The sequence below is a fragment of the Saxophila tyrrhenica genome (assembly GCF_035928015.1).
Source record: "Saxophila tyrrhenica strain CCFEE 5935 chromosome Unknown scaffold_2, whole genome shotgun sequence".
Classification (NCBI taxonomy): Eukaryota; Fungi; Ascomycota; class Dothideomycetes; order Mycosphaerellales; family Extremaceae; genus Saxophila; species Saxophila tyrrhenica.
The window spans coordinates 1,800,657-1,826,754 of NW_027041734.1; the positions used below are offsets into that span (position 1 = coordinate 1,800,657).

Genomic DNA, 26,098 nt, shown 5'->3' on the forward strand with positions numbered 1-26,098 from the left:
CTCCTGTCGACCGCTTTCCCAGTGGCTTTTGTTCGCATTCCCTCTCATCCCCGTCAGATCCCCACCCCACCATCAACACCATCCTCGCCATCAGCAAGCCCACCCGAACCATCCAAAACGCACATCGCCTCCTCAGTCCCGAACACCCTCAGACGGTTGCCGTAGACGCGCCAGAAGTCGCTTCCCCACCCAGGCATCCCACCTTCGAACACCCTCCCCTTCCTAGTGGCCTCCGGGTCGATGTGGCGGTGCTTCAGATCGCGCGGGTCGGCAGCGAACGGATCGTTGGGATCCTGGGGTCCAAGCGATGGGTCACCGCGACGCTTCCACTTGCCGCCTTGGACCGAAGGTACGAAAGGGATTTCCGGCAACTCAGCGGGCTCGCTGTCGTCCTCAGTGCTGCTTGATGTGAGCGAGAGGCTGGACATTGTGGGAGTCATGTCGCCATCGAGTAGGGTGCCGTTCATCGTCGGAGTAACAGGTCCCAAGTCGACGTAAGAGCCATCCTTCTCGAGCTTCGAGGAGAGGCGGACGGCGATCTGCGCTGTGAGAAAGCTGTCGAACCCAGCTTCGTGTAGAGCACCTTCCTCCTTGTACTTCTTATGCTCCGGGTCGATTTCGAGGGTCGGGAGTGGTTGCTCGCTGAGTTGGGCTGCGATCTGGTCGAGCGCACTGACAGGGTTGATGTCGCCACAGTTGTGGGTCGACATGTACTTGGTGTCGATGATGGTAGGCCAGTAGGCGTGCAGCAGCTCCTGGAACCCCTCGACCGTGTCTGGAAGCTCGCCTACGAACGTGCGGTAGATGTAGACGAGATCTAGAAAGCAGTTGTGACCGACCATGATCTTTGGGTTGTTGCGCATGAGATTCTGTGCGCGATGGAACTGTGCTTTGTATGCATCCATGTCCGCGAAGACCGCCTCGCCGGTAACGGGATCGCGTGCGCACTCACGCAGGTCGATGTCGGTGATCTCGGAGCCATGAAGAGCTTCGATGATCCAGCGGAAGCCCTTCTGACGGTTAATGCGCTCCTCGACATCGCGCTTGCGACCTTCGGCGATTCTGGCTTCGTGTTCGGGGTCAAGAGGAATGATCTGCACGACGCTTCTCTTGCCGATAGAGATGAGCTCGGGATACTCGGCACGGACGAGTTGGTGAACGAGGCGCTTCTCGTAGCGAGAGAGCTCCGGAACGACGTCGTCCTCCGTAAGCTCACTCAAATCGACTGCGCTGATGTTGATGTAATTGAGAGCATCGAAGTCACGGGAGTCGCGCCACTTGTTGATTTCGGTGCGGACGCGCTCGAGGAATGCCAGGGACTCGGTCTCAGTTGGCTTGATCTGCAAGTCTGGGATGGCGGACCTGTCCTGTCGCTTCGCATACTTCTCACGGGCCTCTGTGGTCTCCAGACGGGAAAGGTAAGGCACGCCACGCTCGAACGGCACGCTTAGATTGAAGCCGGTCTTAAGCAAGAACTCCGCAGCGCCAGACTGGAAGGAGAAGATGCGCTCGATGTCAAGGCGAGACTCCTCGATGAGCGGGCTCAGCTCGAAGTTGTAAGGCTTTAGCACATACTTCTGGTTCTCGATGTCTTGCTCAACACAGGTGAGGCCGATCTGAAGAATCTGGTAGCGCTCCGCTGCTGCCTTGGTCTCGAGGTAGCGCTCCTGAAGGGTGGGCTTTCCGTCCTTGCCGCTCCTAGCTTGCTTGGTTGGGACGCCGGAAAGCTCCAGGTCGAAGGCCACGAAGTGCGCTTCAGAGATGTCGGTGAGAATGTCCAGCAAAAGCGGGTAGAAGGAGACCTTGTCGACCTCCATGGTGTCGATACCGTTGTGGGAGAACTTGTCGTAAAGTCTTGTCGGGTGCAAAGGTTGGAAGAGGATAGGAGAGAGGTGGCGAGGTTTAAGTAGAAGAGCGATGACGTGAGTCACCAGATGAACTCAACTGTGAAGGGCTGCTGAAGCAGTCTCGTGATTCGTACTTGCCGGGAGCGTGCTAATGCTCATATGAAGCCAGATGTGAAGGCTGTGATGAGGTGCGCTATGAGTGAGACACGCGTTGTTTGCTCGAGCGTTGGTGAACGCAGGGCGCTGAGTGAAGCTGTTGTGAAGATGCAGTCAGCGATCAGCCAATCTCGACGATAGCATATGCGATGATGGCGGACTCAATGGCTGGCTGCAACATTCGGTTGTGAGTGCAAGCGGAAGAGGTCGAAGTGAAGTGAAGCCAGATATCGCGCGCGTCACGTTAGAACTAGCGCGTTTCGGCTCCTTCCGGACCAACCTCGGCCGGCCTCGCTCAATGATCCTCTTGATACCAGCCATCGCCGTCGACTTGTAGGAGATCGATCACCATGGCCTCATCAACAGAAACAATGACATACCAAGACAATCTCAACGCACAATACCTCTCATCCAGCCTTTCCAGCCTCTCCAGCTCCCGCTCCAACAACACCCTTATCGTGCGGACATACAAGCAGGCTACGCAGCAGTACTTGACGAAGCAGTTCAAGGGGGCTTTGGAGACGCTCGATGCGATCATATTACCGCAAGAAGCCAATGGCGCGGACGGCTGGAATGGCGACAGCAATGGAGCGGCGAACGGAGCTGAATCCGGGCCGGCAATGATTGCGCAGAGCTCGAGAGGTACGAGGACGAAGGTGTGGGTGTTTTACCTCAGCCTACTACATGCGATTGTGGAGATGGGTCAGGAAGAGGGCAAGCTGGTCTTCGGATCTGCGACCTGGAGGCAACTGGCCGCGAAGGTTCGGGATGGGACGGTATGGGACGAAGTGGTGCAGCGCGGGTATGGCGGAAACGAGGGAGAGGTGGATGCGGATGTTGTGGTGAACCTTGCGACACTTCTGTTGGGCCATATGCAAGATCAGCGACTGAACCAACAACGGCTGGAGTCTTATCTGGCTACCTCGGACAACGGAGGCACGAACGGACATCTGAGCTTTGGTCAGGATGGTGTGAGCACGCCAATGTCTGCCAGTTCGTCCACGCCGAAACAGTTGGCGAGTCGCATGAAGATCCTGGAACTCTACAGTCTCCACGTCTTGCCTGCCAACGGCGAGTGGGACTACGCCCAACAATTCATCGAGTTGAACGACACGCTTGACGAGGAGCGCAAGGAAGCTTTCCAAGCGGCGCTTCAAACACTGAAAGAGGAGAAGGACGGTACTGCACAGCGCGAGCGAGACCTCAAGGAACAACGAGACCGTGAGATCGAGGAGGAGAAACGGCAGGAAGAAGCTCGCCAGGCTGAAGCTGCCCGGCAAGCAGAAGAGGAGAAGAGAGCTGCTGCGGAGGCTGCATCGAAGCCGAAACCTACACCCACTGCAAAGGCAACTGCGAACGGCAATGCGTCGTCGTCAAAACCAACACCGACTCCGCGACCTACTGCATCATCCCACCAGTCATCCTCGAGACCACCTCAGAAGAAGCCAGCACCTAGGCCTTCCCCACCACCGACGCTCTACCGCCGTGCATCCTCCGCACTAGGCAATCTGCAGCATCTCGTGCGCAACATGGCCAACGGACAGAACTCAATGGCACTACTGCGCTTCTTGATGTTCATAATCGCCTTCCTAGTCGTGATCACGCGGAGAGATCTAAGAATGAAGCTGAGACGAGGAATAGAGGGTGGATGGACGAAAGTGAAGCGGACGGTGGGAATGGGAGTCAAGGTCTCGTATGTATGATACGGAATAGAACGATTGAGTGAGAAACTGTTTTGGAAACGTGAGACGCTACCTTGTGAATCTCAATCCGAACAATCAATGAGAGGCCCAGTGCACCCCTCGTCCACCCATGTCGGTCGATCGCGAAAATGAGCCTGTTTCTATCGGAAGGAACGGCAAGAACAAGAGACGGGCAGAAATTCTGTGTCGCACAAAATACCTTGGAATTACCGAATCGTCGTTAGGTTTTGCCTTCCAAAACGGTGTATTCCGAGAGTATCTCGATAGCCACCACATCTGTGGTTGACATGGGATGATGAACAGTCCAGACTGTGAAGTGTCCGGGGATACAGGGGATCAGAGGTCCCCAGTACCGTCATTCTGGTATGCTTACCTGCTCATGGTCACGCCGCAACGCCTGCTTTCTCACCTCTATTGCAGGATGATGGAAGCTGATGTCGCGGCTCTCATGAAAGTGTACCAATTAGTACCTCGTCTGTTCCACCTGCCGTGCCCGCACAAAGATAATTTGATGTTCATCTCCCAAGCCAAGGATTTGGGCCTCGCATCTAGCCTCTCGAGAGCACAATGATATCATGTCCGTGTAACGAAAGAGCATAGCTATGCGACGGCGAAGCCCGGGCGGCGGAGTGTCGTCCGGCACCGCATGACAGCGGCGGCGTAGCGTCCACATTCTGGGATTCCAGGGTCGCTTGATGAGGGTTCTGCGGCAACCGGCAGTGAGGCTCCGAACTCTAGCTGGACGTATGGTCGCACAAGGGGACAGCGAATGTCTTGTTCAGGCTCATCTGTGCTTCGGGCCTCATGTGACAGCTGTCGTATTATCGGCGGGAAGCCGCAGACTCCCTTTGGCACCATCAAGTTTGTGGACAGAAATGTCGTAGGTTGCCGTGTAGTGGGAGGAGCAACCACCTGGCAGGCATTCCAGAGGAGTATCACCTCGCGTGGGATATTCGGTACCACCGCTGCGTCTGGTTCAAACCAAGGCAAGACTCTGACGTGGGGGGTATGATCGTGGATCTTGCCATTGATGCTGAGCTCTAGCGAAAGCTTACCAAACCATCTTGTATCAGCGAAGCTCGACCGCCTCGAAGCTCCCACGCTGGTCTCTGCTGCACCACGTTGATCTGTCACAAAGATTGACCCCTGGAACAAGTTGGTGTTGCGAGGCGTAGCTGGGTCCAGACGCTTCCGGATGCTGGTCTGTTTGGTCTTGCTGCCTCAAGGTTTGGGAGGCGCCCTCCGGCACAACCCTATGGCACCTGGTCTGCTGTGGAACGCGAGAACAGCAGGTTCATGCGCCAAGCCTGCCGCCACCCGTTCAGGACCCCTGTCCTATGTCAGAGACCTCAGCGCTGTTTCCAGAGAAATCGTTGTTCTTTGCCATAGAAATAGCAGAAACGCCCGTCCTCTTGGACGGCAGTTGGGAGGAGGAAGAGGAGGTGAGGTTGGAATCGTCACACCCAGCAGGATCTCGGACCGCGCCGGAGCTAATCGATCGTTCTTCTGCTCTTCATGCCAGATCCTTGCTGGTGCCAAAACCAGGCTTGCAGATGCCGATACAAGACGACACGACTCACGATGCTGACGCTTCGACTGCCCTGTCCAGCCTGTCCGACGATCTGCCGGCCTTTTCTATCGAGACCGCTGCAGCTTATCGCGCCTGGGACGAGCCGCCCGCGCTGCTGCTGGCCCACTGCGAGCACGAATATGAGCGATCGCATGAACCTCCCTGCTCTTAGGCGCGGAGATGACTCCGGCCGCCCTTCTCGTCTACGGACCTGTTGACGAATGCTTGACGTTATATACCAGCGAGGACCTACCTCCGCTCTCCCACCATGTCCACAACCCATGCCCCTTCCAGCGTAGACCGATCTCTGCCGTTTAGTCTCTGCACTTAGCTCGCATGTCTCTTGGTGGCGTCGTCCTTTCCAGCATGAACTGCATACCTCTCACCCAAACGCTCACCACGCGGCCCAAGACACGCACCATGGCGGATCGCATGTCGATTGCTTTTCTCGCGCCTTCTGAGCTGTCGGAGGCCGCTCCTGCCGTTTCGGCTGTGGCAGTCCCTCCGCCGATCAGATCGGAGGCGAATCCGGGGAAAGTCGACAGATTCCAAGATAGTGAAGAAACGGCAAGATCTCGACTGGTGCACGCTCCCTTCTTGGTCAGCGGCACGGGGTACGATGCATACGCCGCAGACGACAGGCGCCGTCATGGTGGGAGGGCAGATGAACGTCGTCGCCGCGACGAAAGACGCTCGTCATCCGACGATTCCTCCCGATCAATGGCGAACGAAGAAGCGTACCTGAGTGGTTTCCGACGACAGCCTCGCTCACCCCGGCCAACGTACAGCGAGGAGCAGCGCTTCTTTGTAATGTATGCACGTCTGGTGCAAGACAAGTCTTGGCCCGACATCGAAGAAGACTTCGCGACCATCTTCAAGCAACGATCCAAGGGCGGGCTATGCTCGCTATACTACCGCATCCGACGCAATTGGGGTTTGGAGGATGTGCTCAAAAGCGATGCCAACTACTGGGCCATGGAGCGGCGGATTGTAGATGAGAAAGCCTTCAACTTCTCGCAGGACTTCTTACTCAGCATTGGATATCTTCGCAGGAGTTAGACGGATGGATGGTCAATGTCATGATGTGAGTCACGTCATCGCAACCAGCTCTCGGGAACTCCACTGACAGCCACGCAGAAATGCTGCAGGGTGTGGTAAAGTCGAGCGCTTTTAGGCCTTCGACATGTTGGAGATACGGCGGCGTCGGCGGGCATTTATAGATCTTTCAGGATCGCGATCCACGACTACGAGCGTGTTGATATCGCCATGGAGTGGACGTGTTGGCTTTACGAGGACAGGGTAACGGAGGGAATCTGGAAGGCAAGCTTTTTGATCTGGCAACGAATGCAATGGGAACACACTTAGCGGAAGGCAGTCCGGCGTCCTTGGGAATTGGAATACTGATGACATCTTTTGCGTCAGCATAGACAAGCCACTCGTTTGGTAAGAGAACATGAAATGATTCGAGTGTGAATTCGGTTGTCTCATTTCACGGAGCAGCTGTACTATCTCTTCAGCCTTTTGCTCAGACCGCCAGCTTACTCATGGTGAAGGCGCACACCAATCTGGCATAGACCTGTACGGGTATCCCAGAAGTCCATGGGTATCTCAATCACTATCGTCCTCATCCCCACTTCCACTCTCGCCCCTCATGTACCTCGCCAACCCCTTCGGCACCTTATTCCCCCCAAACGGATTCATCATCCTCTCATACACATCCTCATCCTCACTATACTCCCCCGTATCCTCATCCCACTCCTCGTCATCCGCCCCACCGCGCTTCCGATACCGGTACGGATTCCGCTCGAACTCGTCGTCCGACTCCACTTCGTCTTCGGGGTAGTCGGCGCCATAGTAGTCTTCCGCGTTTTCGTCTTCGTCGTCGCTGTCGTCTTCTTCGCTGCTGGGTTCGTCTTGGAGGTAGGTTTGCCAGAGGGGTTGGTCTGAGTCTTCGACTACTAGATAGCCGATGTTCTCCGAGGAGGAGACGTCAGTCATGTCGATGTCTGGGGTGGAGGTGTCGGTGGTGGGCGCGAGGATGTAGGTCTCGTAGATGTAGCCGTCCTCGCTTTCCGGGCTGGTGCTTCTCTCCTTGCGGTCGAGGGCTCCGTTCGTAGCGACGCGGCGCTGGTGCATGGCTCGCGCTCCAGCGCCTGATAGCTTTGGGGCGATAGTCGACTTCGATTGAGCGATGATGGGCTTCTGCGGCGCGACAGCATCTTGCACCTTCGGCTGACGCTGGCGCTCAAACTCCTCGTCTTGCAGCTGCACTTGGTAGATGTAGTCCGCCAGTGCCTGACGCTCTCTCTGCTCCGCTTCCGTCTCCGGCTTCGTGACCGGCGCATTTGCCTTGGCCTCAGCATATCTGATCGCAGAACCCTTCCCTGGCCGCTTGAACACCGGCAGTGCAGCGACCGGCTCAGGCGAGCTGGCTGGCTCCTCGACTTTCACTTCGTCCTCGTTATGTACATCTTCCGCGGCATGCTGCTTGCTCCTCTTCCTCTCCACGAACGTAGGAACACCCTCATCTCTGCCTTTGCGCTTCTTAGACTCGCTGGCGGGCGACTTCGACAAGTAGAACGTTCGTGCTTTCGCTTTGCGCCGCTCGTGCTCTGATTGTGTTGGTAGTGGTGTGGGTTGCTGGAACTGCGCTTCTTGCTGCCCGTCTACGGTAGCTGTATTCTTCGCCCTCTTGACGTAGCGGACCGGTGTCGCGTTTTGTGCTGCTCCGGCGCCTTGGAGTAGGAGAAAGTCCGGCGCATCGTCTGTTGCTCGGCGCTTGATGGTCAGGCGGGTTGGCTCGGCCATAGTGATGAGTGGGCGGTGCGTAAGGTTGGCGAGTGTAGAGCGACTTCACGGTGAGTGATGTGAAGAGGTTTTCATGGTCAGCATGCAAGTGAGAGTCAAGATCGTGAAGTGACGTCGCGGGTAAGGTACTCAAATAGATAAGCTTTGCATATGAAACACCGTTCACGTGAATATCAGCTTGAAGTGAGCAATCACATGCAAGCCTCGAAGCGACTATTGCACGCCGACGAAGAGCCAACAAGACCGTTCTAAGATTCAAAGCAATGCTCTCTACAACTTCATTGGCAAGAACGGCTGTAGCAGTCGGAAATGTGGCAAGGTTGGGTAGGTCGCATCAGGTCTTCAACATCGATCAGCAGCACACGCTCGCTCTACCGCTATGCCAACAGAAACAAAGCAAAATCACAGCTCCTTCTTCCCGCCTTTCTTCCTCGCCACCGCGTCCTTCAAACTCTCCAACCTCTCCTGCGTAACCCGAATCGCATCATCCATCTGTCGTTCGCTCATCCGCTCATCCCCCAACTTCTTCGCCATATTCCGCGCCGCCAACACCTTCTGCCGATCCTTCTGCTCCTCGCCACCGCTCGGGACATAGATGTTGTCCAGTCCGACGCGGTCTTCCAGCCAGTCCCAGAGGTTGCTCTCCTCGTGGCGCCAGATCTCTTCATAAGCTAATAGGCGCTCGGGAGTAGAGTATCCGGGGAGGCCGACGCCCGTGCCGCCTCTTCGGGCAGGAGGGCTGATCCAGGTGTACAGCAGCAGTACCGTTAAGACGGCTATGAGCACTTGTGAGTTCATGAAGGGGTCGAGTAATGATATCACTGGTCTCAAAATGGCATGCAGAGGTTCCAGTGGCCCCCATGTTGTCTCCTTTCGCTCTGCAGTGACGCTTGTTTTTCGTTCTTCTGGACTTGCATCGGTGTCCAGCATCTCCTTCTTACCCTTCCGCTTGCCCTTTCGTAGAGGGCCCTTGACCGGCGGTCTTGTGGTGACGGCAGCTTTGACGGCAGCGGTGAGAGCTTTGGCATATTCGGTCTGGCCATCTTGCGTTCCTTTCTCGATGGGACCTACAAATTGTTAGCAGATGCTTTGCGGTCACAGAGTAATGACTTGCCTTTCAGCCAACTCTTGCCGCTCCACTCCACTGCGGAAGTAGACAGGAATCTAGTCGAGTTTCCAGGAGCCCACATGAGACAGTACCGCGTCTTCGTCATGAACACATTGCCGCTTGGGACATCCGGAGTCTGCGTGCTGCAATCGATCGACACAGCCCTGTCAAGATCAAATGCCACTAGCGTATTGGTCGTAATACACTTCGTCTGTCTCGGTCCGATCGAACCACTTAGTGGTTTGATATAGTCGAACGTCATTGTCTTGTGATCATTGTCAAGTCCGATCTTGTCGTCTGTGAAGTTCAGCTCGCGCGACTTCTGGTCTTCGACAAGCCACTTGGTCATGAACGCTCCTGATGCCGGCCCAAAAGTCATCGAGTAGACCTTGCCAAGAGGGGCTGGTATGACAGTGTCAATGAGAAGATTGGTGTAGTGCTCGCCACTTTCACTGCACTGTGTCGCTTCATGGCTAGGCGGGCCAGGGAAGTCGGCAGTGGCAGTTGCACCGGCAGCAGCAGTCTCGGTCCCCTCGAAGCCCTTTGCTGAGATTCCGTTCGTCTTTGCTCCCACGCCATTCGCCTGTGCAGCACCCGGTGCCAGTGGCAGTCCAGACGCTTTCCGACTCAACGTTGGGTCCCCAAGATCGCTGCCGGCTATGCTAGGCGCCAGCGATGCGTCGTTAAAGCTACCGCCGTCGTCGTCTGCGTCTTCGTCGTACACCTCATCTTCGGATCCGGTATCGCTGCCATCCTCGGAACCCTCTGGCTCTGCGACTTCCGTCTTATCGCCAGTGCCAGCATTGTCCAGAGAGACCCCATTAAGCGAGCTTTTCAGATTGGGATGGCTGATCTTCCAGATGCCAATGATGAGCTCGTAAGTGGAGTCACGAGCCACAAAGCTGGCGAAGGTGTTTCGGGCTTGGAGGGTCGAGATCACAATGGCATTCGGAAAGATCACGGCGGTGGTCTTCTTTTCCACGGACACAACCTCATCAAAGCTGATGACAAGGTTCGTTACCCAGCCCAGAATGTTGCTGGAGAAGCAAATGTGGCCTTCCGAAACGTACAGACGGCCGTGGAGCAGGATATCTCGTTGTAATGCAGCGCTGTAGTCTTCGATGAGATAGTCATCCTCTGGCACGCTTCGGAATAGCGAGTGAAAGTCTTTGTTGCGCTTGCTGCTCGCCACAGCAAATCCAGTCAACCGATGTCCCGCGCCACTAGCAGCGAGGTTCTGGAAGCCAGATGCAGTCGCCGTGAGTCCTGCTGCTATTGTGTTGCCCGTGCCAGCTGTTGCAGAGCTGCCCCGATGCTTGCGGCGCCGCCCACTCAACTTGCTCCGTACACTCCCAGATCGCTTGATACTTTCAAAATCAGCTCCATGCCGTGGAGGCGTCTGATCACCCGTCAATGTCAGCCTATCATTGGATGCAATCGACATTGGCCTGTGTCCTCCCGTAGCCTCACTCACGGCAGCGGCAACAGGCTTTTCGTAGGCGTCAGACACCGCTCGCGCCGCAGCTTCCTCTTCCGCCTTGTTGCTGGCTTCGCCTCCCGCTGGAGCGCCATTCTGCATTTCGAGAGCGTTCGACGTGATCGCCGCAGGCTCCTCTGAAATACCCAAATGCCCAAGATTAAGATTTCCTTTCCCCAAGGTGTCCACAGCCAACTGTCTATCTTTGTCTCCTTCGATGATGTTCGGACTGCTTTCTAACCCTGGAATGACCTCCTCACCGCCTTGCCCGTCGGCAGACGTCTGGCTCGAAACCCTGCTCTTCTGATTACCTCCAATGGCAATGCTACTGCCCAATTGGTTTGCTGTCTTCTGAGCGGCGGAAAAGAAACTTGAGAAGAACCCTGTGCCCGGCGGAGGCTGCACTAGTGTACCACCAGGTGTTTTGGTCTCTTCAACGTGGGGCGTGAGAGGAACCGCGACTGATTGCGACAACTTGCTGGGTAAGTTGGCGGACTGGTTCCGTCTGTGCTTTATACTCTCATACGACGAGGAGCTATCGCTACGTTGTCTTGTGGTCGTAGCTTTTCTCGGAGGCCGTCGAGGGAATTCAGCATTCGGATCGGTGGGGGTGGGCGGAGTCACAAATGTAGTCGGTGTCTCGCTGAGATTTGGTGGTGTTGCAGGAAGGGAGGCAGTGTTGACTCGAGGTCTTCCTAGCGACTTTGGCGTTACTGGACGCTCGTCGCTCTGCTGCTGTATAGCCTCAACTTTCGCTGCCGGCGCGTGGCTTGTATACGCTGCTTCCTGGGCTACTTTTGCTGCCGGTGAAGGCTGCTCATTCGCACGGGCAGTTTCGCTGCTGTTGGAATCGCGGAAGGTAGATGTACTGCCTGCATCAAGCGGCTCGATTATTTGCGGAATGCTAGAAGTCGAAGTTGACTGGGCCACTCCGGGAGCGGTTGCTCCGTTGTCTCCGAGAGGTGTAGGAACTGCTTGCGCATTGATCTCTGGCGACGAGAGTGTGAGATAGCCGATGTGAGATGGGTGTGCTGAGAGCGTAGGGCGGACTGGCCTTCTGTTGAAGAGCGGTTAGAAGATTGAATGAGTGTACCAATACCAGCACATTGTCGCAGAAGGACACAGACGTTAGCGCGACATTGCGCTGCAGCACCTAGAAAGCTGGTGTAACGATACGCGTGCCTGGTAAAATGACAGATGCCTGTCTTGCAGCTGACATCAACAGCAAGGACATGCCAGGCCAAGTCTGGTGTTTCGCGGCAGGATCGTCGCTTCTGGCCCTCGGCTCGTTCCGAGAGCCACCTCTCTCGAAAGTCACGCTCGAGCCGCCCACAGTTCCGACGTTCCAGGTGGTGGTGTTGAAGGAACAGAATAGAAGTAGATAAATGAACGAAAGCACCACTCACCCTTCTTGATCAGAATTGTCGTCCGTAAGTAGGCTACTCCGTCCGCTGCCCTCTTGCGCCAAAGAAGAGTCAGACTGGTTGCCAGCCAGCGTGAGAGACTCGTTGACTGGACTTGGTTCGCGTGATTCAGCCTGTCGCTCGCTCGACTTGTTCCGCTTCAGTTTGTTGCGACGGCTTGGAATGAAGGAGGAGAGTCGCTTTGCGGATTCGGCGCTGTCCCGCCTGTCGTCCACGGATTTTCGTCTGATACGATCTGCCAGTCTTTCGCCCACGCCTCGAGAAGAGCCTGGCCGCAGCCCGACTGCAGACTCGGGATTCTGATCATCGCTGTTGGAGCTATCGACGAGCGAGTTGGTTGAGTTGTTCTTGCTGTCGCCTTGATTGCGGAGCAGCCTTGATAGCCCACGCGACGGCGGAGTGTTAACGTCGGGAGCTGACATGGTCGTCCAGTCGCGGTCGGTGCATTGGTCGCACCACGCGCCCTTTGTCCAGTACGGAGAGGCGCTCTCGGTATGTCAATGGGTAGGTGCTCGTCCAAGGTGGGCGCTTCCGGATAATTCTAGGTTCGCCTCGCGGCCTGGTGGGAGGCCGTGTCTTAGGTGCAATGTCGCGATCGCTGCGCAATCAGGTCGATTTCTCCGTATTCACTGGCGTGCCCTTGTCTCCGTTACGCGCAACATCGTCGGTAAGATTTCGAGGAGGAAACCTGGAACAAGTTGGTGAGCGCGGCTTATTGCTTGCCGAGTCGAGACGCTAGTGCTCCGCTAGCGCCGGATAAAGCCTTCACAACCACCCGAGACGCGGGGCACCACACATGACCAGTCAACGTCACGCCTTCGAATAAATATACGGTTTTTCGCCGAAGGCTGAAAAAGTGTCGTCGACATGCACGTGACCATGAATTCGTAAAAGAGACCCTACAACGTCTACAAACAGGTCAGATACCGTCGGAGCGTGGTTTCCGTCATGGCGGAGACGTCGTGCTTGACGAGCGCCCACGGCAACGCTCGCGCAGCGGCGAAGGAGTTCGACCAAGTCAATTTCATGCAGGCATCCGAACATCACCAGAGGGCATCAGCAGACTTCGCCCGGGCGGCCAAAGGTACCAGCGACAGTGAAGTATGTTCGGAGGTGCCCCACATATGAGGTCGTATGGCTAACGGATGCGTAGGCGCTACGAGTGCTCAAACTGTTGGAGGCGCAACATCAAAAGCTCACGCAATTGGTCAAACTCGAAGATGCATCTCACCAAGGCCCAAGCAAGGAAGCGGCCGAGGCGACAGAGGGATCAAGACCAGTGAAAGCTGAACGGAGCACGACACCATCTTCGAAGCCCTCAAGGTCTGCGAAGCCAGAGTCGACGACATCGGCGCTAGCTTCTGCGCGCATAAACAAGCAGTCACGGGACGCATCGCCTTCTTTGGCTCGCGATATCGCAAGTCGACGAGGTATACCGCAGGCCACACGACAACCATCAGCTGCAGCGCAAGCCAGAGCACGGCAACTGTCTCCCGAATCCAGGCGCAAAGCAGTACCAAAGGTGCCTCCATCGATCGTTGACAGTCAGGCGGATCTTGCGCGCTCGAGAGTGACGAAAAGGCCGGACGACGACGATGGCTTTGCGAAGTTCTACAGCAACCTGACCACCGGTACTATGTCTAAGCTTTCGTCTGTCCTGGCCTATGCTGGTCTGCCTTTGACTGCGGAAGACGCTGTCAAGTATGATCAGCCGAGCACTCAAAAGGCTGGTAAGCGAACCGTGAGCGCCAGCAATGATCCTGATGTGAAGAAGATCTTCTCAAAGGCGGCACTGGAGGCTATCGAGGACGAGCATCGCCAGCGCGGTACGCTTGGACGTGGCTTTGGCCCAGCGGAAAGCTTCTACGTCGTCCAGAAAGGCGGTGGGACCTACTCGTATGCCGACATCGCCAAAGCGCAGCAGCAGCAGGCCGCAGGAGAAGACTCAGAGCCGGAGTTCGTGGACGCCAAAGAAGTACGCAGCGCAGCCGCATCTCAGTACGTTCGCAAGTCTCGCTCCAAGCGAGGATCGTTCGGCATGCCAAGGACGCAAGAGGAGCTGGAGCTGGAGAACTCGACGCTTAAGAATACGCTCGAGCAACTGGCCGCCCGTCTGGCGAACTTTGAAGCGCATGCTCAAGATGCCTCCATGGCTGCTTTGGAGCAGAGCATGATGATTGTCAAACCGGGTCCTGCTACAGCCCATGCGTCGACATCAGACAAAAGCCCCACCCGTGAAGGTGGAGACAAGATCGATCCAGGTGTACAGGAGAGATTGCGCCAGCTTGAGCTGCAAGTCGAGCAGCGGAGTATGTCGGAGCAGGAGTGGAAGGAGAAGTCGGCAAAGCAGGCAAGAGAGCTGAAGAAGTATCGGCATTACTTTGACGAGCTCAAGTCTAGTGCCAAGGAGAAGGAGAAGACGAGGATCGAGAAGAAGGAAACTTTTAGCGTTGGCGATGGTGTCACTGGAGAGTAGCCTGCTGTTTAGGTACTGCTTCCAAGATTATACTCGAAGAAATGACAAACAGAAGAACAGTCATCCACTCACGCTCAACGCGACACAACAAATGGACATTGGCTCCTGTACGGTAATTGTGGCCGTGGCGTGATTCGTAGCCTTCTGGGTGGCGAGTATGTATAGCTACGAAGGCAGCGGGAACGGACCATTTGCCGCAGCCGGGAAGACTGGAAAACCGTCCTCGCCGAACTTGAACTTCTGCGTTCGGGTCGTACGGTACAGCGCAGCTACAAGACAACATCAGCATTCTCCTGGTCACCAAACCCGCGAGGTCGCGACGGTCACTTACGTTCGGGATTGTCGGTCGTCAAAGCATGATACACAATGTACGGCTCCGTACCCTGGAGACATCGATCAGCAAGCGTGAAGCAGTCCGTCTCGAAAAGCCTTACATCCGGTGACGTCGTATACGAAGCATGTCCCGTCCCATAAACACCCTGCGACGGATTCTGATGGAAGACGCAATTCTCATTATGCTTCTTCCAAGACGAATATTGCATCGGGTCCGGATCTTCTCCGACGAGCTCCAGCATTCCGACGCAGTAGAAGGGCGTGTTGACTCTGGCCGCGGAGTAGAGGACGAAGTTCTGTCCTGTCTTTGGGTTTGTCAATTGCTGAGGTCCTTCGTTGGTTGCTAAACGTCCCGGTCGACCGTAGGGCACTTGTTCCCATGGGTTGTTTGGGACGGAGATCATGCGTCGTTCGAGGAGGGTAGAGTCGACTGTCCACGGGTTCGAGAGGTGCGTGATGCAGAGGTTGGCTGGCCAGCCGCTGTACTTGTTCTCCCAGCAGCTGTTCATAAGGTCAGTACCGGCGTTACAGTAGCGGCATCACCAGTTGACGGACCTGTAGATGTGGTACAGCTCGCCCTTAAACTTGAAGTAGGTCCCGTCGATCGCGAACTGATCGAAAGTGTCCAACTCGCCCTTCATGGAGTAGTTGCTGGTCCATGGATCCGATCCAGAGCTTTCAAGCACGAACATGCGATGGTTAATCGCTGGACATGCGTACGGGCACATGGCGTCCAGCAGAGGCAGCGGATTGTCAGCGTCTGGCGTCGCGCTGAAGATGATGTACCATTTGTTGTTGATGTTGTGGATTTCGGGAGCCCAAAGGTCAGTACACCAAGGGCAGGCTTCAGCGGCATCGGGGGTGAAGACGACCTTCGTCTCGGCATAGTCCCAATCCGCGGTGAGGCTGCGTGAGCGTTTGATGGTGATGTTGTCGTTAGTAGAAAAGGTGAAGAGATACCAATCGTTGTATCGGGTCATGAACCTGCTGCTTGTTCAACTACAACTCTTCGATACGACGACAGGAACTTACGGATCGCCAGCGTTAATTGTCATGATCGGATTCCGGTAAGTGTTGTTCGTTGAGAAGTCTGTTCCAACCATCGACCGCTTGTACTCCCCTCCAGGATTGATAGTCAGACCGCCGGGACCAGTCTTTCCTGCTCCAGACGCCTGGCCTGGCGTTTGTGCGAGAACGCATGTTGTAGCTACCAGAAGAGAGTATAGTAACTTCATGATTGTGGACTGCCTACCTGTACGAGGGAATGAAGTGGCTGCGAGCCGAGCGAGGCCTGAGAAGAATCCTCTACATAATTGTATTCGATGTGGACTCCCGGTGATGTGCAACATCCCCCTCTTCCTCCACGTTGTCGGCTGGTGCTAAGTGTGGGGATGATCGTTCCTGCAGGACAATGACGTTCGAGGGGAGGGCATTCCGGATCGTCGCATTCGGTAACTTCCTATCTGGGACGGTTGCATGTGTTTGAAGGGCAATTCGACATCACTGCGAAGCGCTGTCGATTCGAACTCGGGCAGATCAGAAGTGTTGTGAGCGCAAGTGCCCTGATCAAAGACACATGCATAGCAAAGCAGACGCTCCAAAATCGAGTTCAACTCAGCAGAGCACATTCATCCATTTGGATTGTTTCCCAAAGAAGCCTTGTGCCTGGCAAACTATCAATCGAACGGTCCTTTCCCTGAAGTCGCAAAGAAGTCTTCTTCTACAGACTGTACCGGAACCCACGATTGTCCAACTCGGTGACATCCTGCATGCCAGACTCGATGGCTTGCTTCTCCTCCAACTCGGCCTCAAGAGTACCAGCAGCTGCGGCCTGGCGGTCTCTCTTCTTGTTGGCCATCCACATGTACAAGAGGAGGATGATGACCATAACGGTCTTGACCGAGTAGCCGATCAAGATGCTGTGGAAGCTTGCGTCAGCAAGGTAGTTACGCTGAGGTAGTTGGAAACTTACGCAATGTAGGCAGAGGGGTATGAAGGCGCTTCGTTGTCGATGAACGTCTGTGGCCCGATAATGCTGGATGAGCTGATCAGTATCTGTCCGGAGAAATCCCAGCAGAACACTGCATCTTACTTTCCAACACAGTCTGGATATCGATCAGTAAATGTTTAATGAGAGAAGAGACGGATGACTTACATCCAACGAAAAGAGCGGCTCCAGTGACCTGGAGATTGTTGCAAAGGTCAGTATTTCGTCAACAAGGTGAGACTTGCTAGAGTGCCCGGGTACCCACCTGCTTCTTCGTACAGCCAGCAATGTTACTACTGACCATAGTCAAAGACATCGCAAATCCGACACTCTGACAGCTACCGAGCCACAGTGCGACAAGGCGGCCCCAGACACGGTCATTGGGAAGCCCTACAAGAGCCGCACCGGCAGCTACACAGATCAGGTTTCCCAAAATCATCGTGATGCACCTCATGTTCGGCCAGTGCGAGCTGATGTAGCCAGAGAGCAACAAGCTGACGATCTGGATGGCGTTACCAGGCATGCCTATGGACAGATCAGTAACGACCGAGGAACATGGATGTTGGCTGACCGTACCATAGTACTGAGTTTCCAGCGGAGTGAAGCCGAAAGTCGCCAATATGATCGACGTAAACTGACTTTGTGCGGCATTCGGGATCTGTGCAGCGACCGCCATCACGAACAATATCCAAGTCTTCGGATCGAGAGCTGCCTGCCGGGCTTGATACCACTTGAAAGTATGGTTCTTGACACCTTGTCGGTTGGTGGCAATGCGTTCCACTGCGACAACCTTCTGCTCGGCGCTGAAGAAACGAGCGGTGGACGGTAGGTTCGGCATGAATATCAGGAAGATAACGGCCCATGCGATGCTGATCGATCCGAACACGAGGAAGATGTATTGCCAGTTCTGTAAGCCTGTGCTGATGTGGCCAAGGGCAAAGCCGAGGAGACCACCAAAGATGCCTGCGAAGCCATTCATACCTGGTTGTGGCAGCTGTCAGTATCTGTCATGAAGATCAGAACCGCCGCATGGTTCTGGAACGAACAGTAATATGTCACGAGCCGCAAGGGCTGCTCATCCGAGCGATACCACATCGACATCATCTGTCAAGCAATGTCAACGAGGTCCGAGGTGCCGACTAGACTTCCGCACTCACCAGAACGAAGGCAGGATTGACAACAGCTTCGAACACGCCAAGTAGAAACCTGTTTGTCGCTATCCCAGCGAAGGAGTTGCATGCCGGGGTAGTGATGATGAGGGTTCCCCAAATCAAGATCGTCACGCCTACCAAACGTCCAGTCGGTAGTCGTTGGAGCAGGTAGCCCGCCGGATATTGAGCGATCAAGTACCCTTTCAAAAGATCAACATTGAGCGCAAAGTCGAAGTCGGTCACCGAGCTAACCAAAGTAGAAGATCGATCCAAGCCTACGAGACCGTGTCAGCGAACATCGAACAGCGAGAAGTTTCGATCATACCATGAAAAGTCTTGACCATGCAAGTTCGTTCCTTCCTCCAAGCCAAAAACAGCAGCAAAGTTGATGCTCGACTTGTCAAGGAACTGCAGCATGTACGTGCCCATCAACAGCGGCATGATATGGATGTCGGTCTTCCTGAGCACTCGTTTGGCTTCCTGTGGATCGATGTCACGGGCATCCTGTCGTTTGTAGATCTCGTAGGTGTCGTCAAGGTCTTTCGAAGACACGGACTTCAGCTCGTCGATCTCGCAGTGGCCGTGAGAATCAGTCCTTGGGATATCGTGGGTTACGTCTTTCTCTTCCATGGTGGTGTGATCGATCGACTTGAACAAGGTGATTTCGAGCAAGAACGGAGAATCGATTAATTGATCGCATGGTGGACCGCGATGAGAAGTACAACAACTAGAAGTACACTTACCTTCGGCGGCCTATCTGCACTGGAAGTTCCGTTTAAGGAAGGTTGATAGGCGGTATGTGATAGGAAATATACCGTAGCGAGCAATGATCTTCACACCTGCAGTGGGGCAGGTGAACAGCTTGTTACTTGTCGTGCTTGTCTGGAGCAAGGTGCACGACTCTCACCTTGGAAAAGCTTCCAATAGAACCGCACTTCGTATCTGTGATTCTGACTTGGCTGTCTCCGAGTATCCGTTGATGTCGCCTTCTTCACTGCTGTGACAAGACGTCGCTTCAGGGCCGAGGAAAGGCAGATGGTGGGATTGAAGGATTGGAGATAATAATGCATCTCAAGCACGAAGCACGGTTATCAAGATAACACAGCTGTCGGCCCGCGGCAGCGTAGCATTGAATGCCTCATCTCTCCAACAGCCATGCGAACCCATCAAGCGTATCCTGCTCCCACTTCTTCGTCTCCGGCAGCTGCTTGAAGTTGTGCCAGAAGGCATGAGGCAGACCAGGATAGACGTCGAGTCGTGTCGGTATGCCTTCAGCTTTCAGCATTTCGTTGTAAACCAGCAGCTCATCTCGTCCTGTGTCCGCACCGCAGACTTGCGAGTAGGTCCGTGGCATCCCTTTGTGACCGAACTCTCCCATATCAGCCCCTGAAGGCCAGATCATAGGCGAGGAGAGCTTGGAGTTTGGGTCGCGTTTGTATGATCGTTCGATCAAAGCGCGCATGCCTGGTGGAAGCGTTGGCGAGTTGATCTCTTTCTCCTGTCCTTGGCTGAGAAGTCGTTCATGATACTTCTGAGGCAGCATGTCCGCAAGCTTCGGCGCCAGACGAACAGCTGGTGCACTCAGCCAGTTGCCAGTGATTGGAGGTTGTAGTCCGCTGTCTCGTGCCAGATGGGTAACCACGTTCGTGATATTGCCGCCTGCGGAGATGCCACCTACTACGAAGCCTTGGGTGGGGTCAGCATGAAGTGTTGTAGCTGCGTGCTCTGCCACCCATTCCACAGCGTCGCGTCCATCTGCGATGCCTGTGGGAAAAGGGTGCTCTGGGGCTAGTCTGTACGTGGGCGTCACCACGACTGCGTTGAACCGCTTCACAAGAGAGCGTGAAAGCTTCGCCATCATCACCGGACTTCCCAGAACAAATCCGCCGCCATAGAAGAGCACGACCAACGGGCATCCGGATTGCAGGGCAGTAGGTTTTGCAGGGAGATAGACTCGCAGTGGCAACTTGAATCCATCCTCCGCAGGCGCATGATGAAACTCCTCCAGAACGTCCGCATCCTTTACGTCCGCTCTCTCCTGGAGAGCGACAAACTGGCGAAGGGTGTAGAGAGCTTCGCCATCGTCGTCCCAGTCCAGGTCAAAGTCGAAGTCTTTCCGCAGCTTTGATGGCTTTCTATCAGGAACAGGCATTGCAGATCACGGAGATTCACGTACTTCTGCATATTGCTTCGTCGGTTTTGCGAGATCTCGGATCTGCTCAGGCGTGAGGCTCATGAAATCAAAGTCTTTGTCCATATCTTTCTTGGGCACGCGACGCTGGCGACGCGGTTCTAAAGTGAGCAACGGTTTAAGAACGTGAACCCATCGACATGAACATGAACAGGGTATCGATGTTGGCATGAAAGGAGATGAGATTGTTGTGACTTTGGATCAGGATTGATATAACCGATGTATATGGCCTGGCCGCGTGGTAGGATGAGAAGGAGGTGTTGGTGAGGGAAGGAGTTGCAGTGAATCCCAAAGCTCCACATGGTCAGCCAGCCGTGGAGGATTACTATGTGCAACCAAGCCTTTTCTTTGACAAGCTGATAACTTGGAGATGAGTACTGTCGCAGTCGCTACAGATGCTGGTGTGATCTAGAGGTGACGCCTACAAGCGCACGATATTACGAATCGAAAGTGAACACTAATAAAGCACCCGGCACGAGCGGATCATATGGAAGCCTCCCAACGCCGCCGCTATCTGCAAGAGGATGTTTGTACACAAGCTGATTAGATACATACCAACACGCAGCCGAAGGTCTCTCGTTTCAGAAAGGCACTAATCTACACCAGCGTATAGGTCGACCACAATGTTGATCGCAGCGACCAGAATTTCTGCCGCGATCAGGACAATGACGATCCACTCGAGGTATTCGCCTGTGGAGTCCTGTTAGCCAGTGTCCGAGATGACGAGGAGAGATGCAAGACTCACCATGCGTATGACTCAACTGATCCTTCAACACCGCGAGCAAATCCGCGATCACACCCACCCGCTCCTGCAGCAGACTGACTCTCTGGTCCATCTCGAGGTAACTCCGCACAGCCTGGTACACCGGATCGAGTTGCGGCTCAGCCCACATCAATTCTGGCGCATCCAGCACAGAACCCTGTAGATGGATGTTGATGCGAAGGATGAAGAGCTCGCCGATCTGCATGTTGATCTCTCTTCTGGTGAGGTTGATCCGGCCGGTACGGGCAATGGTGCTGGGGATGGATTGGGTGGTGCTAATGGTGGCGTCGAGGAGGTCTTCGTAGAGAGACGTCTAGGAGAGACACACGCATTAGCTTCAGCTTCCACAATTGTCAGAGTGGTGAGTCTTTACCTTCGTGCTCTGCGCCAACGCATGACTTATAGCAAGCTTGGTCATGTAGTTGCGCTTCTCCCGCAACGAAATGAAGTCGTTGTAGATCCGCGCCTGATACTCCCTTGTGTAGTAGAAGTTGAACTCCTCCGTCTGAATGTCGTCCTTGCCGAGCTTCTCCTGCTCGAACTTCGCAATTTCCTTCAGGAACCGCTGTTCCTCCTTCAACGTCATCCCCCATATCACGACCACACCATATTCGAAAAGGAAGACTTCCGGTATGTGCACCGTCGTGTCGAAGTCAGGCTCCACACGATCTTCCATCGACAGCGTAGGCATCATCTCCGGATCGACGTGGTTAGTTGGATGGCTGGACTGTCCAGTCTCCAAACTCGTATCTCCAGCCTCAGTCTGTATCTCCGTCTGAAAGTCTATCAGATCTTGTCTTCGTTGCTCTTGATTATCATCGACCTCAATGGCGCTGTCCGAGAATCGCCGGATGGGGTGCGATTGAACACGCTCAACCGGCTGGTCTTCTTGGTTTCCACTTCCTCTGCGCTTCCCACTTGATACCTCCTTTTTGTACGAATACGGACTGTATATGCATTCATCAAACACCTTCGGTGCTGTGTTCTTCGTCTTCGCCCTTCCCTTCAGAAATCTCATCAGGTCATCTATCCGGTACGAGCTCGCAGTGCAATACGCAGTCACTCTGGGCAGCTTCGCTCTGTCGTCCTTTCCCAACCGCGCAGCATCTCTTCGCGCAGTAGGGTCCTTGATGCGTGTAAACTGGCTGTAGACGTCTCGCCCACTCTCTTCATCCTCGTCTTCCGGTTGTTCCGGGTTGGGTAAGAGCTTAAGCTTCTGTGCAGTCCTTGATGTCCGCTGCGGTCCAATCTTGCTGGCAGGCACCTGCATGGGCATCTGTAGCGCAGCACCTGAGCTGTTCCGTCTTCTGAGTTTGCTGTTGAGGGTTGATAGCATCGGTTGTGAGCCATCTCGGGGCAGTGTTGTAGTGGAGATGTTGCCCGACGACTGTGCTTGCGAAGGAGGCGGAAATTGAGGTCGGCGTTTTGGAGGACTCGCTGTTGATACCTGTGGGTTGAACGTTACGCTGCGCTGCGGCTTCTGGCTGGATGGTGATGGTCGCATAGCAGAGGGGGATGAGAGGAGAGGAGTGCTATCCGTGGCAGCGGTGGCGGAGGAGGCCATGATGGCGCTGTGTGTGAAGTCGTTGTGTCTCCCGATAGCATCAGATGTTGTCGGCAGCGGTGTCGAAGGTGTTGCACAAAATCGCGCACAGGAGAGTTCGTGAAGTCAACGTGAATGGTTCCGCAGCAGCTGTCACAATCCTGGAAGTCCAGCTTCCCCGGATTCAAGTGACGCGCTAGCGCATTGCAGTGAGATGAGGCTTGCACGTGCTCACACAATGGTGGTGTCACGAAAGGAAGAGGATGCCTATATACTACAACATGCCCAGACTCCTACGCCATCCCACAAGGCCAAAGCGTACTACAAGACCGAACCACGCGCTTCTTTCCACGCCTCTTGATCATCCCACCTGGGTAACACAAATGGTAAAGCATCCGGCGTCTGATCCGGCCAGTTCTCCTGTATAAGATCCATCATCCCATCATACAGCACCCTATAAGCTGCTCGTGTGAAATGCAACCCGTCGTGGAGAAAGCTCTCGAGGACCGCGTTGGCATGATCATCAGCGTTGGCTACAGATCCAGGCACCAGTCTGTCGTCCACGCCGTTGTCATGATAGCCAGCGCGGTCCATCATTGCAGACCACAGATCTAGCACTGGGAGATTCATCTCGTCGCCCAGTTCTCGAACAGCTTGCGCATATGTGGCGGTTGCTGCTGCTGTGCGCCGGAGGACGGGCTCTCGATTGGGCTCCCTGATCCGGTCTGCGTTGAGCGCGGTCCGCTCATGAACAGGTGGAGGCGTAATGAGAATGATTCGAATGTCTTTATGCTCCAACAAGCAGGGGTGACTGACGATAGCCTTCAAATTGCTGCGAAACTCCTCCAGAGGAACGTGCTGCTGTGGGTCCGGGTACGTGTTGGGCAGCCTCGCGTCGTTGGCGCCGAAGAAGATCGTGAGGAAGCGTACTCGTGCTTGCTGAAGCGTTGGGACGACTTGGGGGAGGACCTGGAGCGCTTGACGCGTGTTGTAGCCGCTGAGACCGCGATTGATGATGTCTAGCTTGCGGGCGTACGCATCTGCCAGGGCTGGACCGAAGAAGCCACTTGGCTCGCGATGTCGCGGTGGCGTATCCTGTGAGAAGGCTTGCTGCGTGATACTGTCGCCGAAGAGGATGAATTGATCCATAGCAGTGGCTTTGAGAGTAAGAATGCGGGAAGCGATGTGAGAGGATACTTTGAGGAACAGAGTGTCTTCCTACCAGTGACAAGTCGCGAACAGTAAAAGGGGCCAACTAGGTCAGAGTGAGCTGTGTGAAACGATCTGCTCGCAGACCAGAACAGCTTGCCGATGATAGTGATGTGGCCGTTTCAGGAACCTTTGGGTCTCGGAGAAGACTGCTAGGCGTGAGGTGAGTTGGGCCGCTTTCACTGTCACTCGCTTGCTGGCGTGTAGAAGGGCTACAGCTGCCAGCAACCACACAACTGCCATCTTGGGACGGGCCCACAGCCACGTGGCGTAACGTGAACGTTAATTGAATGTGGAACACACGGCATGCATGTGAAAGGCAAGCAATCAACAATAGCAACCTCACGTCCTCTTTTCGCTACTTTCGAGGATGTCATCCAGAATCCAGTTGAAGTACTGATGTTTGATCATTGACACCAGACATTAAAGGTTGCGCGTCAGGCTGAGGTCTGCACGGTTGCGCCAACAATGAACTCAGCCTCAATCCATTGGAAGGCCCCACTGCATGGATCTTGAAACATTCATGGTGGACTTCTACCCTGTTGCCTCTTCTCCATCTTGACCTTCTGCCATTCGACCTTATTAGCTTCGTCTTGTACGGGTCTTGACTTGAGGCGTCTACGAGAGCCTTCAACAATCCCGCGAAGCAGCAGCACGATCACCAACCCAAGATGAAGTCGGTTCAGCGAAAGTTCGGCACGCTTATGAAGCGCAGTGAGAACGAGCAGGATGTCCAGGTGGTGCTGGAGCAGTTCAAGGCGGTGGATGATATGCTGAACAGAGTAGGTGGCTCCAGCATGATGTCCAACCGCGCTCTAAGCTTACGTGGCTTCACAGTTGATCAAGGACGTCAAGGATTGGCAGCGCGGATGGGAGGACGTTCTCAAGTTCCAGTACGATGCGTCTGAGGCCTTTGCCAACATCTACAAGCCCATCGAGCCTACCAGCGACCCCGAAATGCGCCATCAGCCTGTGGACACGCCAGCAAAGTTCATGCAGAAGTGCCTAGGCCTGCAGAAAGAGTATGATGCTGAGAGGACCGACCTGGCCCAGGAGATTGCTATGATCTCGACGAAGTGTCTTCGGCCAGCGGAGGAGGCTAAACAGCATACCAAATTGCTGCACAAGACCTTAAAACATCGGGAGAACATGAAGTTAGACTATGAGCGGTATTTGAGCCGAGCCGAGCATTTGAGGAAGAAGGATCAGCGAAATGCGAAAGACGAGCAGGCGTTGGCAGTACATGAGGGCAACTTGGCTCAGGCTCAAATCTCCTATGAGACGGCGGACGATCAGGTCAAGCAGACGTTTCCGCCTTTGACGTCAGCGATTCTGAGCCTGCTGCCGTATTTACTGGCGAACCAGGTGATGCTTCAGACAACACTCGTTGGACAGCTGTACACAGTCTTAGATGCTTATACACGAAAGTTCGGCTTCCCAAACCCAGGACCCTCCACCCCCGAGATCATCAGTGCTTGGGAAAGCGAATTTTCGGCGCTCAGACAGGAGCTCGAGGGCGGTCTGTCGGTCATTGCTGGTGGCAAGGCTGTCCACCAATCCATGAGCCTCCCGGAAAAGGATAAGAGTACTGTGACCGGGCTCGGCATCCGCAACAAGGTCACCAGCAAAGTCACAAACCGGAAAGAAAGTGGTCCAATCACCAACAGGCCAGCGATCACTGCTTCCAACAGCTCTTCATCAGTACCCCAGCAAGAGCAATACGAGCCTACGCCGCCGAAACCACCACGACCGGGCGGCATTCCTGCACAGCCTGGATTCTCGCCCAATGTCGCCTACTCACCCAGCATTTACTCACCTACCGTTCCCGCAGTCTCACCTGGCATCAATTTCGCGAGCAAACCGAAGCTGAGCCCTGTACCCAGCCACGACAGCTACGAGAAGCCTCCACCGCCATACGGCTACAACCCAACCGCTATGCCTCCGACACCATCTGGATTCGCGCCTAGCGCCGCCACTCCACCATCCCAATACCAGACACCCGCCAACGGATTGTCACCGATGCCTTCTGGACCGTCAGACTACTTCGGCCAACGACGGACTTCACAGGCATCGTCCATCGCCTCAACGCCATCGGCACTTGCGGCTGGGAAGAAGAAGCCTCCGCCTCCGATCCCGACGAAGCGTATACCGAGCCAGCCGATTCAGTACGTGACTGCACTGTTCGACTTCGAAGGGCAGAATCCGGGTGACCTGGCATTCAGGGAGGGTGATCGGATCAAGGTGGTCAGGAAGACAGACTCTAGGGATGACTGGTGGGCTGGGGAATTGGCAGGGAAGACCGGCGAGTTCCCGGCAAATTATACGACTTGAGAAGGCGTGAGTGGCGTTGTT

General features: G+C 54.9%; 12 protein-coding genes across 12 annotated transcripts; 4 read left to right on the top strand and 8 right to left on the bottom strand.

The window, feature by feature from the left end:
• Positions 1 to 53: 53 nt before the first annotated feature.
• Positions 54 to 1,817, bottom strand: LTR77_001831 (uncharacterized protein; the record flags this gene model as incomplete). Its single annotated transcript, XM_064799090.1, has 1 exon — positions 54 to 1,817. The coding sequence occupies one exon, from the start codon at positions 1,815 to 1,817 to the stop codon at positions 54 to 56; it is 1,764 nt and encodes a 587-aa protein (XP_064663417.1).
• Positions 1,818 to 2,353: 536 nt separating this feature from the next.
• On the top strand, positions 2,354 to 3,992 carry LTR77_001832 (uncharacterized protein; the record flags this gene model as incomplete). The annotated part of the gene is made up of 2 exons (XM_064799091.1): positions 2,354 to 3,700; positions 3,798 to 3,992. The coding sequence occupies 2 exons, from the start codon at positions 2,354 to 2,356 to the stop codon at positions 3,990 to 3,992; spliced, it is 1,542 nt and encodes a 513-aa protein (XP_064663418.1).
• Positions 3,993 to 5,696: 1,704 nt separating this feature from the next.
• Positions 5,697 to 6,335, top strand: LTR77_001833 (uncharacterized protein; the record flags this gene model as incomplete). Its single annotated transcript, XM_064799092.1, has 1 exon — positions 5,697 to 6,335. One exon carries the CDS (start codon positions 5,697 to 5,699, stop codon positions 6,333 to 6,335), a length of 639 nt encoding a protein of 212 aa, XP_064663419.1.
• Positions 6,336 to 6,884: 549 nt separating this feature from the next.
• On the bottom strand, positions 6,885 to 8,084 carry LTR77_001834 (uncharacterized protein; the record flags this gene model as incomplete). Its single annotated transcript, XM_064799093.1, has 1 exon — positions 6,885 to 8,084. One exon carries the CDS (start codon positions 8,082 to 8,084, stop codon positions 6,885 to 6,887), a length of 1,200 nt encoding a protein of 399 aa, XP_064663420.1.
• Positions 8,085 to 8,486: 402 nt separating this feature from the next.
• LTR77_001835 (uncharacterized protein) lies at positions 8,487 to 12,515 on the bottom strand (the record flags this gene model as incomplete). Its single annotated transcript, XM_064799094.1, has 3 exons — positions 8,487 to 9,151; positions 9,211 to 11,726; positions 12,076 to 12,515. The coding sequence occupies 3 exons, from the start codon at positions 12,513 to 12,515 to the stop codon at positions 8,487 to 8,489; spliced, it is 3,621 nt and encodes a 1,206-aa protein (XP_064663421.1).
• Positions 12,516 to 13,041: 526 nt separating this feature from the next.
• Positions 13,042 to 14,569, top strand: LTR77_001836 (uncharacterized protein; the record flags this gene model as incomplete). Its single annotated transcript, XM_064799095.1, has 2 exons — positions 13,042 to 13,194; positions 13,247 to 14,569. The coding sequence occupies 2 exons, from the start codon at positions 13,042 to 13,044 to the stop codon at positions 14,567 to 14,569; spliced, it is 1,476 nt and encodes a 491-aa protein (XP_064663422.1).
• A 165-nt stretch (positions 14,570 to 14,734) lies between these two features.
• On the bottom strand, positions 14,735 to 16,137 carry LTR77_001837 (uncharacterized protein; the record flags this gene model as incomplete). Its single annotated transcript, XM_064799096.1, has 5 exons — positions 14,735 to 14,838; positions 14,901 to 14,952; positions 15,004 to 15,403; positions 15,458 to 15,886; positions 15,935 to 16,137. 5 exons carry the CDS (start codon positions 16,135 to 16,137, stop codon positions 14,735 to 14,737), a joined length of 1,188 nt encoding a protein of 395 aa, XP_064663423.1.
• Positions 16,138 to 16,622: 485 nt separating this feature from the next.
• Positions 16,623 to 18,670, bottom strand: LTR77_001838 (uncharacterized protein; the record flags this gene model as incomplete). Its single annotated transcript, XM_064799097.1, has 7 exons — positions 16,623 to 16,821; positions 16,875 to 16,957; positions 17,155 to 17,414; positions 17,466 to 17,870; positions 17,936 to 17,993; positions 18,047 to 18,287; positions 18,366 to 18,670. The coding sequence occupies 7 exons, from the start codon at positions 18,668 to 18,670 to the stop codon at positions 16,623 to 16,625; spliced, it is 1,551 nt and encodes a 516-aa protein (XP_064663424.1).
• A 508-nt stretch (positions 18,671 to 19,178) lies between these two features.
• On the bottom strand, positions 19,179 to 20,297 carry LTR77_001839 (uncharacterized protein; the record flags this gene model as incomplete). Its single annotated transcript, XM_064799098.1, has 2 exons — positions 19,179 to 20,162; positions 20,217 to 20,297. 2 exons carry the CDS (start codon positions 20,295 to 20,297, stop codon positions 19,179 to 19,181), a joined length of 1,065 nt encoding a protein of 354 aa, XP_064663425.1.
• A 526-nt stretch (positions 20,298 to 20,823) lies between these two features.
• On the bottom strand, positions 20,824 to 22,558 carry RMD1 (sporulation protein rmd1; the record flags this gene model as incomplete). The annotated part of the gene is made up of 3 exons (XM_064799099.1): positions 20,824 to 20,921; positions 20,977 to 21,307; positions 21,368 to 22,558. 3 exons carry the CDS (start codon positions 22,556 to 22,558, stop codon positions 20,824 to 20,826), a joined length of 1,620 nt encoding a protein of 539 aa, XP_064663426.1.
• A 300-nt stretch (positions 22,559 to 22,858) lies between these two features.
• LTR77_001841 (uncharacterized protein) lies at positions 22,859 to 23,686 on the bottom strand (the record flags this gene model as incomplete). Its single annotated transcript, XM_064799100.1, has 1 exon — positions 22,859 to 23,686. The coding sequence occupies one exon, from the start codon at positions 23,684 to 23,686 to the stop codon at positions 22,859 to 22,861; it is 828 nt and encodes a 275-aa protein (XP_064663427.1).
• Positions 23,687 to 24,417: 731 nt separating this feature from the next.
• On the top strand, positions 24,418 to 26,077 carry LTR77_001842 (uncharacterized protein; the record flags this gene model as incomplete). Its single annotated transcript, XM_064799101.1, has 2 exons — positions 24,418 to 24,528; positions 24,584 to 26,077. 2 exons carry the CDS (start codon positions 24,418 to 24,420, stop codon positions 26,075 to 26,077), a joined length of 1,605 nt encoding a protein of 534 aa, XP_064663428.1.
• Between the last annotated feature and the right edge of the window lie 21 nt (positions 26,078 to 26,098).